At 40.6% G+C, this 16,262-nt stretch overlaps 1 protein-coding gene across 2 annotated transcripts in view; it reads left to right on the top strand.

Moving 5' to 3' along the window:
- The window catches only part of LOC129697221 (chloride intracellular channel protein 5-like), a 120,361-nt gene that overhangs the window by 92,304 nt on the left and 11,795 nt on the right, over positions 1 to 16,262 (top strand). For both annotated transcript variants that reach the window (XM_055635559.1, XM_055635560.1), the window contains exons 2-4: positions 2,594 to 2,703; positions 4,564 to 4,689; positions 7,558 to 7,664. In XM_055635559.1, coding sequence (XP_055491534.1) covers positions 2,594 to 2,703; positions 4,564 to 4,689; positions 7,558 to 7,664 — 343 coding nt within the window. The remainder of the gene's footprint in view (positions 1 to 2,593; positions 2,704 to 4,563; positions 4,690 to 7,557; positions 7,665 to 16,262) is intronic.

The following is a 16,262-nucleotide window of genomic DNA, read 5'->3' as shown; positions in this document are numbered from 1 at the left end:
TCGATCTACATTCCACATTAAATGTAATTGTGTTTTGAACAAGTATTAATGACGCCCATGAATTGTATTCATAGGAACTCGGTGTCATTAATACTTGTTCAAAAAACAATTACAATTACTGAGGAATGTGGATCGATGCATTGATGACCCATTGTATAACCACTTGTTAACTACTGGCTGTTAACAAGTGCTACAGTAGTAGTTAACAAGTCGTTTGTGTCTGATGGCCATGCAACGGTTGTTATTCATGTTTGTTTTGTAAAAAAATCTGTATGGCAAATTTTTTTTTTTAATCTTTAATTAACAAAGCGAATTTGTATTTCCATACGAAATACGGAAAATTAACGCAGGGTCCCCCTTGCGCGCGGGGCCCGAAATCGGTCAAATTGGCTTAAGGCCGGCCCTGAGGATATCATTGCTGAAGAGTGCAGAGAAGATTTATGAGATTGTAGCCTGGGGTCAAGAGCCTGAGCTGTAGGAACTGGTGATAGGGGAGGGGAATTGAAAGAAAGGAGTGTGTCCAGAGGGAGAAAGAAATGATATATGGGAGTGGGGTTACTTGAAATTGGGGAAATCATCGTCATGCAATTGGATTGTAAGCTACCCAAACAGAATGGGTAGCTTTCTCCAGTTTGCATGTGGCCTCACTGTGGCACTGGAGGAGGCCCAGGACAGAGGGGTCGATATACTACTGGGAGTTAAAATGGTTTAGCAGCCAGGGGATCCATCGGCCTGGCAGGCAGTGCAAGTTTTCAGCAAAACAGTCGACACTTGGTCTTGCTGATTTAGAAAAGGCAACATCGAGGGCACCAAATGCTATAGAAGAGGTTGGAGCTGGTGCAAGAAAACCTTTATTTCACCTGGATTGATTGTTAGAGTCCCTGAATGAAGGTGACGTGTATTGTTGACACGTGTTGCATCCACTGCAATTACAAAGGAAGTTGCCTGGGGAGGAAGAGGGTTGGGTGGGGAGGAGTGATCAAACTAAATAGTTACAGAGTCATATAAACCAATAAATCCTACCAGAAACATTGTCTGTCAATTTCTCTCCACAGATGCTGCCCTAATCTGCTGAGTTCTTCCAGCACTTTGTTTTTTGCTCAAGATTTCAGCATCGACAGCCTCTTGTTTCTGTGTCATTTACAGCTCCAGGGGCAAATTAAGCCAGATGGAGCAAATACCCTGATGTAGTGGCAGAAAATGCTGGAGATATTCAGCAGGTCAATTTGCAGCAGGTCGGAGACCAGCAGTGGGAAGGATTGTTTTGAGGTCAATGGCTTTTTAATCAGACCTGTAAAAGTTACATTTCTGAGAAAAGGTCATTGACCTGACATGTGAATTCTGTTACACCTTCCACATATTTTAAATAGCATTGTAAATCATTACCTTTTGATATTACTGTGGTATCCAATTGCAGGGAGAATTTTAGGCTAATTAAAAATGAATGGGGACAATTAAAGGGTGGGACATTTTATTTGGACATTGGTTTCTGAAACGTGCAAATGATGTTTTGACTGATTAGAAACCTTTGCCCAGGCAGAAAGGAAATGATGTGTGGAGAGTCCAACTACTGCTTTCTTGTGTACTGAAAAATGAAAGTTTTGTTCTTTTCTTTCTGTCCCAATCCACAGAACTGATCCTCATGCCAGTATGTGCAAAAGGGTCTTTGCTGGTTTTGGACTCCAGCTGATTCCTACTGTCACTGATTCTCCACCCTCGCTTTGCAGGGTAGCTGAAGCGTCTGATTGTCCCACTATTTGATTACTTATTTGCTGCAATGCCAATTGAGTAGGTCAATAGTTGTGGAATTGTTTACAAATGTGCTTAGTGTGGAGCCGATCAGCTGCAAATGTATGAATGATTCCAGTATGTCTTCAGTAGTGAAAGTCTATCAAGCTTTCTATGGTATCAGGTTATATAATGGAGGTTTTGGCTTTAGTTAGTTGGATTTTCCACCTGCTATGGTCAATTAAACACATTTGGTGTGCAGTCATTGTCGTGATGTTGAAAATGTAGCAGACTATTTTCATTCAGGCAGTATTATGAATCAGCATGAAAATGATCTGATAATATGTTAATTTGAGGATAGCCTCATCCCAACTTGTCAAGTCACCTATCCATGTCCTCCAAAAGTCCTGCCTGAACCGCTACGTTATTCCAGCATTTTTTTTGTAATGTTTCAGTTAAATTAGTTTGGGGATTATTGTTAACTAGGAGAGCAGCAAAGTCTCATCTGTTCACTTCAAGTGGTATTATGAAGTCATCTACCTAAAAGAGTGCATTTATACTGATCAATGTATATTGACTCTTCAAAGTATTCTCATAAAGACTCAAAAACACAAGTAACTACAGACATTACAGTACCAAGACAATGAGGGGAAAATGGCCTTTGAAATAGGATCCAAAATTATTAAGGGGACTTATCTGTGAATTTCCTTGTGCTTATCATGGTCAAGAAAATAAAAGTTTAATTTTCATGGAATACAGTTCATGCATGCCTAAATATTGGTAATAATAAAGTTGAGAACAAATGTTGGTAAATGATCTTTGTGTTGCAAGTAGTATAAACAAATGCTTCTCTTTTCTCCTGCAGGCTGGCATTGATGGAGAGAGTATCGGTAATTGCCCCTTTTCCCAGCGCCTCTTTATGATTCTCTGGCTGAAAGGTGTTGTGTTCAACGTCACGACAGTGGACGTGAAGAGGTAAAGGACTAGAGTAAGCAGATGTTAACCATCGTGTAAAACACAATGTCTGAAAAGAAGGTTCTGATTCAAAAACATAGTCTGTCCATTTCCATTCATAAGTGCTGCCTAACTTGCTAACCTAACCTCCAACATTTTTATTTTTGCTCAAGATTGCAGCATCTGCAATTTCTTGTGTTTCCGTAATGTAAAATATGTAATTTCAAAAAGAAATATAAGAAATGGAATTGTTATAAATGTAGTCATTAGCTCAGGCAGCATCTGTGCAGAGTTTAAAATTTAGGGTCGATGACCTCTCATCAGAAACTCTTGCCACACTGGAATGCCACATTGAGCTAATTTAGTGATCGCCTGCTATTAGTTACAAGTGAAGTTCTCTTTTAATCTGTCCCTGTTATTGTCATTATATTTGTATTCCTCCTCTATGTTCACCATTTATATTGCTGGTAGCTTCCTGAGTCTTGGAATTCTTAACATTTTTGTTCAAATTTGTCCTATTAACTGCAGCTTTTAAACCAAACACTTGATTATGGGTCTTAATCTTTTTCCATTTGATGTTTACATACACATCTGTTCTGATGCTGATTTCTTTGCACAGCTTTGCTTGCATGTGCTTTGTCTTCGGCGAGAACCAGTAATCCTGCCTAATTATTTTCTGATTCATGAGTAATCAAATATTGGAAAAATTAAAAAATACTAACCTCCACTGTTTGGAAGCTAAAACAGCATGTCATGTTATTGTTGCTTTGTTTAATATTTTAATTTTTTTATAATTGTTTGATATCTTACCAGAATTAATTGTCCAGAGCAGGGTTCAGAATGGGAACAATTCGCCTGATTCTTCAATTTTATAATGGTTTGAATTATCCTGGGAGACTTTTCTCTGGCACCATGCACACCATTTCTTGGATCCAAATATAAATCCTCCAGTATATCCATTCATGTATACATCACCTACATAAGAGGTTTACAACAAGACTTCAAAAGACCAAATGGCATTTATCTTCGTTGATATTCATTTTTGATATTTCTTTCTTGATATTCATCAAGATTGTGCCCAGTATAAACATCACTTTTCAATAACACTTGGATTAACTGAATCCATGTTTTGTCCAAGTTGGTCGGAGATTTTTGACAAATCATTAATCAAAAGAAAAAAAATAATTTATCTTGTGAAAACATTTGTGACTTTACCTTGAGGTTTTATTGGATTTAATTTTCTGAAATTTAGCATTGCAGTTAAAATCAGTTCCACCTTTTGAAACCCTCATACAAAAGAAAATAATAGCTGACCACAATGCCTTGTCTGGGTTGACACCACACAGCAGGTCTCATGTCAGTTTAATAGATAACATCAGTTCTCCAGTCTGTGGCTGTCAGAAATGCTGCAGATAAGTGAGGGATTCCACCTGAATGATAAATTAACTCTGATTGCAAAACAAACATCTTTTTTAATGGACAGTCATGGCATGGCATTAATCAGCCATATGGAGAACCCTCCATTAAGCTATTCTATTGAAAATCCATGACATAAATGAAAAAGAAAATGTAGAATATCATGGAGCTATTATTCTGCTGTTCAAAGTTATTTAGATGTTTGTAATTAATGGTAAAAGCTTAAATTCATATTTGTGTCAAGTTTAAGTATCCCTCGTATTTAGCTGCAGCATTGATAAACTACTATAAGATTTTGGCTAATTTCCATGTATGTTAATGTGGCCTTAAAGCCTTGTTCATTTCAGCAAATTTGGAAACCATTGCTAGAACATTTGAGAAATTGAAAGCTGTGATTCTTGCTTTATTAGTGATTTAGCTGATATTCTTTGTCCTAAAGTTGCATCCTTGATTATCTATTTCTAGGAAACCAGCTGATCTACATAACCTAGCCCCTGGTACTCACCCTCCATTCCTGACCTTTAATGGAGAGGTTAAGACTGATGTCAATAAAATTGAAGAATTCTTGGAGGAGACCTTGTGTCCACCAAAGTAAGTTGCATTGTTAAATTCCTCACTGGCTTGATGCGGGTGCTTAATTATGGTCCAGTATTATCTTCTGAAATAATGACCAGCTGTGGCTGCTGCAACTTAAATGTCCCGAACAGGTCATTTTTATTCAATATTAGTAACTTCTGGCTGTTGTTGACAAAATAGATGTTGATGGTGGTGGGGAGGTGGGGGATAGAAGGGGAGGTAGTGGCAGAGTTTTGGAGAAGGAAAGGAGAAAGGGAATTACAATGTTGTTGCTGATCACACATGAGCGAGATAACTTTTCAGCTCCATAGCTAAGTTAGACGAGCAGCATTCCAGTTCAGTGCGAATCTCCAATGATGCTGGAGCAAGACCCACTCAAGCCTATACAACAAATCTTGATCATGACGTTAAAACAACTTTTCAGCTTCCATCTCCTATGTTCAGGTAGTCATCTGCTTTTCTGAATATTACCCCATGGCATTGCAGAACAGATCGACTGTTAGAAACATAGAAACATAGAAATTTGGTGCAGGAGTAGGCCATTCGGCCCTTCGAGCCTGCACCGCCATTCAATATGATCATGGCTGATCATCCAACTCAGTATCCCGTACCTGCCTTCTCTCCATACCCCCTGATCCCCTTAGCCACAAGGACCACATCTAACTCCCTCTTAAATATAGCCAATGAACTAGCCTCAACTACCCTCTGTGGCAGAGAGTTCCAGAGATTCACCACTCTCTGTGTGAAAAAAGTTCTTCTCATCTCGGTTTTTAAAGGATTTCCCCTTTATCCTTAAGCTGTGACCCCTGGTCCTGGACTTCCCCAACATCGGGAACAATCTTCCTGCATCTAGCCTGTCCAACCCCTTAAGAATTTTGTAAGTTTCACTGTTCACTGTGGGAATCACTGACTCTCAACTGCTCAAAAGAAGGCACCTCCAAAGTGGCACCAAGCTACCAGAATCTTTTCAGAAACGTAAGGAGACCAAACCAAATGGCCAATTGAATGCTGAATATCCCTAATGACCCATCTGCACATTTTAGGTACTGCAACATTTATTGTAGTCTGCTGAACATATATAGACTTAATCAGCAACCACCAAACCATGGAATTAGAATAGAGGCCTCCTCAGTTCTGAGCAACTCCCGAAGAGCAGCAACAGTAAGAGTCTGTTGTGTTGTTGTAATCACACTAAGGACACAAGGTCAAAGAGTGAATTTCATTTTCAAACCTGGGTTTTTTCCTTTTGCATGCAACAGCATTTATTATCATTTAATTTAATTAGAAAGGATATATTTATACAAAACGTTTAATTGATAGTTTGGAAGGGTTATTTTTTTACAAAATTAGATCTAATATGCAGGAGAGGGGGAAAAGACCCAAAGGAAATGAACAGGTGGATTTTTTTCTGAGCATTTGCCTGCGGTAAAAAACGTCAATCATTGATGTGTCATTTGCTGACCTAAGTATTAATTACATGCTGGACTATTGGTGAGAACTGCTGAAATATGCCCTACAATTTAGTATATCGAAGTTATTTCTTATTCCCCTCCTTTGTGCACTTGTTCTAATTTGAAAGACAGCCACCTTTAATTAATGTAAGTTTATGCATCTGTGAATAATGTAACTGGAGATTTTGTCACTGGGACTTCAACAGATTGCCATGTTGTCACTACTAAATCTATGAAGAGAATGGGAACAGGGCTTTAATGGGAGGAATATACCACCTGAAGCAGATGCTGCATTCTACATAATGTTGTGTGTTAGTGGATACATTGAGAATATAATTATAAAGAGACAATTCTCTTTTGTTGCTCTGGCCTAAGTGTATTTGAATGAAATTAAAATACAATTCCTGTTTCAAAGGTATTAAAGTGCAACGCGAATAAACATGTTAAACCATGAACATCTGTAATTATTATAATTGAGAATTTCCAAGTGATATTTGTGGAAAGTCGACAAAATAGTCAGGAGAAATGTTATCTCATCTTTTGAAAGATAATGTTAACCAGCACTTTTGGTGACGTTTTATTTGAAATCTATGGAACAAGTAGGATGGAAGGATTGGCTCCCAGAGATCTTTATGATTCTGGTCATGTGCATCTAATTTGTTAGTCTTTGCCTAATATAGAGTAGATAAGAAATAATGGTGCAGCACTAACACGGTATGTAGAGATGCCAAACTGACAAACCTGACTTAGCCATGGATGACTAGTATACAAAATTGAATATAAATCATTGGTACTGCATGGACCCTCGGTCTATCTTTGATCAGACTTTACTGACTTTATCTTGCACTTAACGTAATTCACATTATTCCCTTCATCATGTATTGGTACACTGCGAATGGCTCGATTGTAATTGTGTATCTTTCTGCTGACTGGTTAGCACGCAACAAAAGGTTTTCACTGTACCTTGGTACATATGACAATAAACTAAACTCAACTCGTATGGTAGTTAAAGCATTCTACTACAATAGAATATACTCTGCATCTGGCAGTACTCGAAGCACCGGATTGCTGGGAATGTGCAGTGTAGTTAACATCAATACGGATTGGTTTCCTAAACAGATACTAATGGCCTTGTCAAGTGCACAAATTCAGAAGTTAAAGTAATACTAAAATGCAGAATCAATTCTAAAAATATTATGAATATTAACTGAATAAATTGCAAAGGAATAGGAAGGTTATTCTGTATTTACAGTGGCGTGAAATTGGTGCCACTACTAGCATTAGGCCAATAATCAAAAATTCAAAGAAAGAAAAAGTTTGCGTTTCCGTGAATGTTATGGCCGTACATTAGTTTTGTGTCAGATTTTATTGCATTGCTTACATCTAGTGACAGTGGGACATAATGATCAAAGATATTTTGTATTTCTTTCAGGTATCCCAAGCTTGCTGCTAAGGAACATAACTCTAATACGGCTGGAATTGACATCTTTGCAAAGTTTTCAGCATTCATTAAAAACACAAGGCTTAATGCTAATGACGGTGAGAGTTACAGTTCATACCTATAGAGTGGAGAGTATTGATGCCATTTTATGAAGTTTTAGCATGAATAAAGTCCTAAACAAATTTTGGGTATTGATTGGGTTTAGCCAAGGTAAACGATCCTGACCTCATTAGGAGCAAATTTTATATACAATAGAAATAAAGGTTACGTTTTGTTTGTTGACTAAAATGTTATAACCGTGTGATACAGTTCAAATTGCTAATGTGTTAGTTTGGGGAGGAGAGTGGAGAATGGAAGGAAGGGAAAGAAGAATGGAGAGAAAAAATCCCAAAGGCACATGTGGAATTTTTCGATAAATGTTTTAAGAATCTGGCGGGGAACGCTATCTCAAGTGTTAACTGTTAAACTAAATCGAAGACCTTTGAGAACCCATTGGTGAAGTAAATGAAGCAAAACATTTTGATCCTGAAGGATCTTCTGAAGCCCTTCTGCCCCACAATCCCTGGGCTGAGATAATTGCCCAAAACCAGTGGTGAAAGGTTTTCTCAATTCCCACTAATTTTTTTGAGGGTTCTTTGATATCATCATCATCAACCGCCCCTTAGTGTGTGGCTGCACAGAATAACGTGGACTGGCTCCTAAACCGGCTGTACCCCTCGCAATTCCATTGTTCTGTCTATTAGTCTTTAGTTTTAGACTTGAGAGATACAATGAGGAAACTGGCCCCGCAGCTCACCGAGTCCACATCGACCATCGATCACTCTGTACGCTAGCACTATCCTATTCACTAGGCACAATTTACAAATTACCTACAAACTGTATGTCTTTGGAGCGTAGGAGGAAACTGGTGCACCCGAGAAAACCCGCGTGGTCACGGGGAGAACATACGAACTCCGTACAGGTGGTACACGTAGTCCGGATCGAGCCCGGGTCTCTGGTGCTATAAGGCAGCAACTCTACCGCTGCACCAGTGTACTGCCCTCGTTATTTTACAATATTCAATGCCCTTTGAATTGCATTGCCTAGAGACTGGATAAAGTTGTTGGTGAGGTCTTCAGGGGGCAGCAGAAATGTATCAATTACTATTAATTCAAGCTATATGGGGATTGCTGGTAAACAAATCAACAATTTCTGGGCATCTTGGAAACCAGAATTTCTTGGCTTATCCTCAATGGCAGTGACGAGCCTTTGTGCTGATGTTCCTCTGGTGATTGTGCTTCCTAACATAGGGAATTTACAGAGCTGTTCAGTGCAGCAACTTGATATAGATGAACATGGCTTTTCAGATCACCTGCATGGAAAGTTTCATCATGGGAGCAAGTGCAATGGAAAGAATCGGCAACGTTCCAGAGAAGGAGTCTGGTGGAAGCCTCTGATTGGTGGAAGAGGACCGGGTTTACATTTTTACATTTCTGCCTTCAGGTTAAGGATTCTGGGAGTTAAGGATTTTGGGAGTTGAGTGTACAGTATTTATTAGTAAAGTTTAAAGGATAAAGTTTTGTGTTTTTTAATATTTAATATAGAGTTAATTTGGGAGTAAGCTATGTCAGTGGAGATTGGCCCCGTGGTTTGCTCAGCCTGCAACATGTGGGAGATCAGGGATATGGTCGGTGTTCCTGGTGACTACGTTTGCAGGAAGTGTGTACAGCTGCAGCTCCTGGCAGACCGCACTGAACGATTGGAACTGCGGCTGGATTCATACTGGAGCATCCACGATGCTGAGAAAGTCGTGGACAGCACGTACAACGAGTTGGTCACACCGCAGGTAAAAGGTAAGAGGACAGAAAGGGAACGGGTGGCCAATAGCCAGCAAAGCAGTAGGCAGGTAGTGCAGGAGTCCCCTGCGGTCATCTCCCTCCTAAACAGGTATACCATTTTGGAAACTGTTGAGGGAGATTGCTCATCAGGGGAATGCAGCAGCAGCCAAGTTCATGGCACCATGGGTGGCTTTGCGGCACTTGAGGGGGGGAAAAGAGTGGAAGGGCAATAGTAATAGGGGATTCAATTGTCAGGGGAATAGATAGGCGTTTCTGCGGCCACAAACGAGACTCCAGGATGGTATGTTGCCTCCCTGGTGCAAGGGTCAGGGATGTCACTGAACGGCTACAAAACATTCTGGAGGGGGAGGGTGAACAGCCAGTTGTCGTGGTGCATATTGGCACCAACGATATAGGTTAAAAAAAAGGGGATGAGGTCCTACAAGGTGAATTTAGGGAGCTAGGAGATAAACTTAAAAGTAGCACCTCAAAGGTAATAATCTCTGGATTACTACCAGTACCACGGGCCAGTAGAAATAGTAGGATATTGCAGATGAATACGTGGCTTGAAAAATGGTGCAAGGGGGAGGGATTCAAATTTTTAGGGCATTGGAACTGTGGGAGGTGGGACCAGTACAAACAAGACGGTCTGCACCTGGGCTGGAATGGAACCAATGTCCTTGGGGGAGTGTTTGCTGGTGCTGTCGGGGAGGATTTAAACTAATGTGGCAGGGGGATGGGTACAAGAGCAGAGAGGCAGGGGGGGTGTAAAATGAGGGTAGAAGCAATAGGTAGCAAGGTGAAAAGTAAAAACGGCAGGCAGACAAAACCAGGGCAAAAATAAAAAAAGTCCACTTTTCAACATAATTGTATAAGGGGTAAGAGCGTTGTAAAAACAAGCCTGAAGGCTTTGTGTCTCAATGCAAGGAGTATTCGTAATAAGGTGGATTAGTTGAACATGCAGATAGCCATTAATGATTATGATATAGTTGGGATTACGGAGACATGGCTCCAGGGTGACCAAGGCTGGGAGCTGAACATCCAGGGATATTCAATATTCAGGAGGGATAGAGAGAAAGGAAAAGGAGGTGGGGTAGCGTTGCTGGTTAGAGAGGAGATTAACGCAATGGAAAGGAAGGACATTAGTTTGGAGGATGTGGAATCGGTATGGGTAGAGCTGCGAAACACTAAGGGGCAGAAAACGCTGGTGGGTGTTCTGTACAGGCCACCTAACAGTCATAGTGAAGTTGGAGATGGTGTCAAACAGGAAATTAGAAATGCGTGTGACAAAGGCAAAACAGTTATAACGGGTGACTTCAATCTACATATAAGATTGGGTGAATCAAATTGGCAGGGGTGCTGAGGAAGAGGATTTCTTGGAATGTATGCGGGATAGTTATCTAAATCAACATGTAGAGGAACCAACGAGAGAGCAGGCTATTCTAGACTGGGTATTGAGTAATGAGGAAGGGTTAGTTAGCACTTGTTGTACGTGCCCCCTTGGGCAAGAGTGACCCTAACATGGTTGAGTTCTTCATTAGGATGGAGAGTGACATTGTTAATTCAGAAACAATGGTTCTGAACTTAAAGAAAGGCAACTTTGAGGGTATAAGATGTGAATTGGCCAAGATTGACCGGCAATTAATTCTAAAAGAGTTGACGGTGGATATGCAATGGAAGACATTTAAAGACTGCATGGATGAACTACAAAAATTGTTCATCCCAGTTTGGCAAAAGAATAAATCGGGGAAGGTAGTACATCCATGGATAACAAGGGAAATCAGGGATAGTATCAAAGCGAAGGATGATGCGTACAAATTAGCCAGAAAAAACAGCATACCAGAGGACTGGGAGAAATTCAGAGACCAGCAGAGGAGGACAAAGGGCTTAATTAGGAAAGGAAAAATAGATAATGAAAGAAAACTGGCAGGGAACATAAAAACTGACTGCAGAAGTTTTTATAGATATGTGAAAAGAAAGAGATTAGTTAAAACAGATGTCAGTCAGAACCAGGTGAGTTGATCATGCGGAACAAGGATATGGCGGACCAATTGAATAACTATTTTGCTTCCGTCTTCACTAAGGAAGACATAAATAATCTGCCGGAAATAGCAGGGGACCGCGGGTCAAAGGAGTTGGAGGAATTGAGTGAAATCCAGGTTAGTCGGGAAGTGGTGTTGGGTAAATTGAATGGATTAAAGGCCGATAAATCCCCAGGGCCAGATAGGCTGCATTCCAGAGTACTAAAGGAAGTAGCTCCAGAAATAGTGGATGCATTGGTAATAATCTTTCAAAACTCTTTAGATTCTGGAGTAGTTCCTGAGGATTGGCGGGTAGCAAACGTAACCCCACTTTTTAAGAAGGGAGGGAGAGAGAAAATGGGGAATTACAGACCAGTTAGTCTAACATCGCTGGGACCCCAGCTATTTACAATATCTATTAATGATCTGGATGAAGGAATTGAAGGCAATATCTCCAAGTTTGCGGATGACACTAAGCTGGGGGGCAGTGTTAGCTGTGAGGAGGATGCTTGGAGACTGCAAGATGACTTGGATAGGCTGGATGAGTGGGCAAATGTTTGGCAGATGCAGTATAATGTGGATAAATGTGAGGTTATCCATTTTGGTGGCAAAAACAGAAAAGCAGACTATTATCTAAATGGTGGCCGATTAGGAAAAGGGGAGATGCAGCGAGACTTGGGTGACATGGCACACCAGTCATTGAAAGTAGGCATGCAGGTGCAGCAGGCAATGAAGAAAGCAAATGGTATGCTAGCTTTCATAGCAAAAGGACTTGAGTATAGGAGCAGGGAGGTTCTACTGCAGTTGTACAGGGTCTTGGTGAGACCGCACCTGGAGTATTGCATACAGTTTTGGTCTCCAAATCTGAGAAAGGACATTATTGCCATAGAGGGAGTGCAGAGAAGGTTCACCAGACTGATTCCTGGGATGTCAGGACTATCTTATGAAGAAAGACTGGACTTGGTTTATACTCTCTAGAATTTAGGAGATTGAGAAGGGATCTTATAGAAACTTACAAAATTCTTAAGGGGTTGGACAGGCTAGATGCAGGAAGATTGTTCCCGATGTTGAGGAAGTCCAGGACAAGGGGTCACAGCTTAAGGATAAGGGGGAAATCCTTTTAAACCGAGATGAGAAAAACTTTTTTCACACAGAGAGTGGTGAATCTCTGGTACTCTCTGCCACAGCGGGAGTGGAGGCCAGTTCATTGGCTATATTTAAGAGGGAGTTAGATGTGGCCCTTGTGGCTAAGGGGATCAGAGGGTATGGAGAGGTACGGGATACTGAGTTGGATGATCAGCCATGATCATATTGAATGGCGGTGCAGGCGCAAAGGGCCGAATGGCCTACTCCTGCACCTAATTTCTATGTTTCTAGGATGGGATGAAGAATAGGTGAAATAGCTATAGGTATTTTTATGGCCTGTAATGGATGTTTGACACAAACACATTACTCTTTGAGATGGAGTGAGGGAAGAGGTGGAGCAAGCTGTACAGAACTGGGACGTTTTAAGCCATAGAGGGAAGTTCTCTCGGGATATTTTACCATAGCTAAAGCCATAAATGTTTTCTGTACAATCGCTGGGGCACCTTTGCATACAGTACCCCTCTTGTTTCATTTTCTGTGAAAAATGAATGGACTCGTAATTCTAAATTTGTGTATCCTCTCATGTATTTATTTGTGTTTTCCTTACATAATAATTCACAGCTTTTTGGTGTGGATATGACAGGCCGGCAGTTCATGGTTATAGTCTCAGTTGTAGCAACAGCCTTGAACTCAGTGTATCACACTTGAACCAATTAAAATGTAATTGTCATTGACTTGCACCAACAGCTCCTCTGGAACGGAAGTAATTGGAAAGGAAGTCAGTGGAACTAAGTTGGCACAGGATTTGCACGTCTGTTCCTAAGCAACTTAGGCAAAGGCGTCAAAGCCTCAAGAGTGTTCTTGGAGAAATATGTAGGCTGTTTAAAATTAATGTGATACTAAAATTCTAAATTCAGTTTTTTATTGTTAGCTTAGTGGTTGATGTGGAGGAAACATCAGGTTTGAGTCTCCAAGCTCCTGTCTTTTTATCCATGGGGCAAATTCTGCTTGTCTAACATCATAGCGTTTTGAAGAGCTGCTTGACAAGGATCCAAGAATGTTGAGAAAGATCAATAATTTAGAGACTCAAAACCACATGGCATCCAATGTCTGATACATTTTCCATGTCTTTATTCATTTAGAATCGCTCTTTATGAAAGGGTTTTTGACTTAACTGTGTTTAACCCCAGCCTTCAATGGCAACCACCTTGTCTTCCTTGGGTGCTTTAGATTCTTCCCACATCCCCAAAACATGCTGGTTGGTTGATTTAATTGACCACTGTAAATTGGCCAGTGCATGGGTGAATGGTACTATCTTATGGGAGGGGGGATAATAGTATGTAGGGAAACGTAGGGGGGAATGAGGTGGCTCTATGAATTTGAGAGGCCATAATGACCTCATTGTATATCATTATGGTAATACAGAAATGAAGACCTTATTCTCACTAATTAACAATACGAACTGTGAATGTGTGAATGTATTGGATTGCCAGGTCTGTCACAGTTCAAATTAGCAGAAAGCTGCTATAGTGATACACATGTTGAAAGATACATTTACTTCTGCAGTCACAGTCAATAATTGGTAAAGAATGTAAGGAATAACATTTCAATACATCCATTGTTAATACTTGCTATAAATTATCTCAGGATAATATAAGAATAAGTGATACGGAAAGTATTTGGATTTCTAAAATGCCCATAAGCAACTTCAGTTTTAGCTTGGAGTTTATTAATAACCACACCTGGAGGGTGTTTGACATTTTATATTGTGAAATAGTTAATTATAAAACAATGTGGATATTTTCTTGGCGTACTTAATTTGCGGAGGAAAATTAGCTGGAAGAAAGATTTATTTTTCGTTTCATTCGGCACAAGGAAACCTAGATGGTCATTAATGAAGTATATTATAGGATCATAATGATATGATGAATCAAAGTAGCTCTCTGAAGCCAGAGGGTTGATTTCACTGGCTCATGGAAAAGCAGAGATTACCCGCTACAGTCGGGTGCAAGGTATTTTGAAGCTTAGAACCTCATTTGCTTTATGCATTGAAACTGTGGACATCTAATGCATATTGTTGGCTCTGAGAAATGGAAGAGGTGTCAGGTTCCTGTTGTACTGGTGGGGGAAGGAGAAGATGTGATTTGAGATTAAAGAATCTGCAAGCTAACAGGAACCTCGAATGTTAGCCCTGGAGGAAGAAAAAGTACTCTTCCTCCTTGTCCTACTGAGAACAAGTTTATTTGGATTTTTTTTTTTTTGTTTTTTTTTTTGTCTGATCAACTTCCACCAGCTCCCTTGGTCAAATTTAATGGCTAGTTGGACGAAGCTGAGGGGAAATTCTAGCCACATGTTTGCCATTAACTTTCATAACAATGTCTCCCAGTAAGACAAGGAAGACTTCTATATTTTAAGCCTTTGGGATCATCTCTGATCCCTCTCACCCTGACCACAAACTCTTTGAATCACTTCCCTCTGGAAGGCGACTCCGTATTGTCAAAGCTGTCACAGCCATACATAAAAACAATTTTTATCCACGAGTAGTTGCTCTACTCAACAGCCAAAAATCTGTAGCCTCCCTTTGATCTGGTATTTTGTTGGTTCAAAATGGTTCACAATGCTTGATCAATGGTGTTTTATCATTAATGTTTTATTATTATTAATCTTTAGTGTTTTCTGAGTCATTCGTAACTGTCACTATGTCATGTTGATACTTGTGGGCAGAGCACCAAGGCAAATTCCTTGTATGTGAATACTTGGCCAATAAACGTACGTAAGTCTTTGTGATGAAGAAGAATTCATCTTCTGTTAGTGTTATGTTATCATCAATATCCAGATATGTTTCTGTCAGGGGCATATTGGCAGGGCTCGAAATTAGCAGTTGCCCGGTTGCCAATGGCAACCCACAGTCTCACCGGGCAACCTAAAAGCCATGCCATTTTGTCCGGCTTGGCGAGCAACCGGGACACCCGAGAGGGCCCCCTCTTTAACTTTCTCTCTCTCTCTCTCTCTCTCTCTATCTTTCTCTCCGTCTCCACCCGCTGACCGTGACTCGGGTCTCCGCCCGCTCCTCGTCCTATAGCGAGGATCTTTGGCCAGCACATCATCGGCCGTGGTTGTGCGCATGTGCTGCACATGCGCATTGCCACTGCAACTGGTCGGCGTCGGCCACTTTCTATCTCCCTTTGCATGGTGGGAGATCTGGCCGCCATTGCTGTCCACTCGCCGCGACTGCTGAAAACCAACGCAGAATCACTCGCTGAAGCTGGAGTAACTCCCTGGAGGAACTCTTGCTGCTTGGTTTCCTGGTCCTCCAAAAATATTCGAAATGGAATTTAAACAGAATTTAAACACCACCACCATATTCTGAAAAATAACAGCCTATTGCATTTTATCTTAAATTTAGTTGTGTCTGGTTGGTACCTATAGTAGGGTGAAGATGATTCCATGCTTTAAATGTGTGGCGGAACTCCATGGAGCAGTCAACATCTCTGGATAGAAGAAATTGGGTGACGTTTCGGGTAGAGACCCTTCTTTAGATTTCCTCTGGTTTTAATGTTTTAGTTTAATTTAAAGATACAACGTTGAAACAGGCCCTTTGGCCCACCGAGTCCATGCCGACCACCAATCACCCATACACTAGTTCTATCCCACACATTAGCGACGTAAGTCAAGATTCAAGAGTGTTTTATTCTCTCATGTCCCAATGAAATCCTTACTTGCAGCAGCACAACAGAATATCTAAACATGGTACTCTGTAAACAATGTTATA

The sequence above is a fragment of the Leucoraja erinacea genome, chromosome 5 (assembly GCF_028641065.1).
Source record: "Leucoraja erinacea ecotype New England chromosome 5, Leri_hhj_1, whole genome shotgun sequence".
Lineage (NCBI taxonomy): Eukaryota > Metazoa > Chordata > Chondrichthyes > Rajiformes > Rajidae > Leucoraja > Leucoraja erinaceus.
This window is presented reverse-complemented; position numbering and strand designations above follow the sequence as displayed.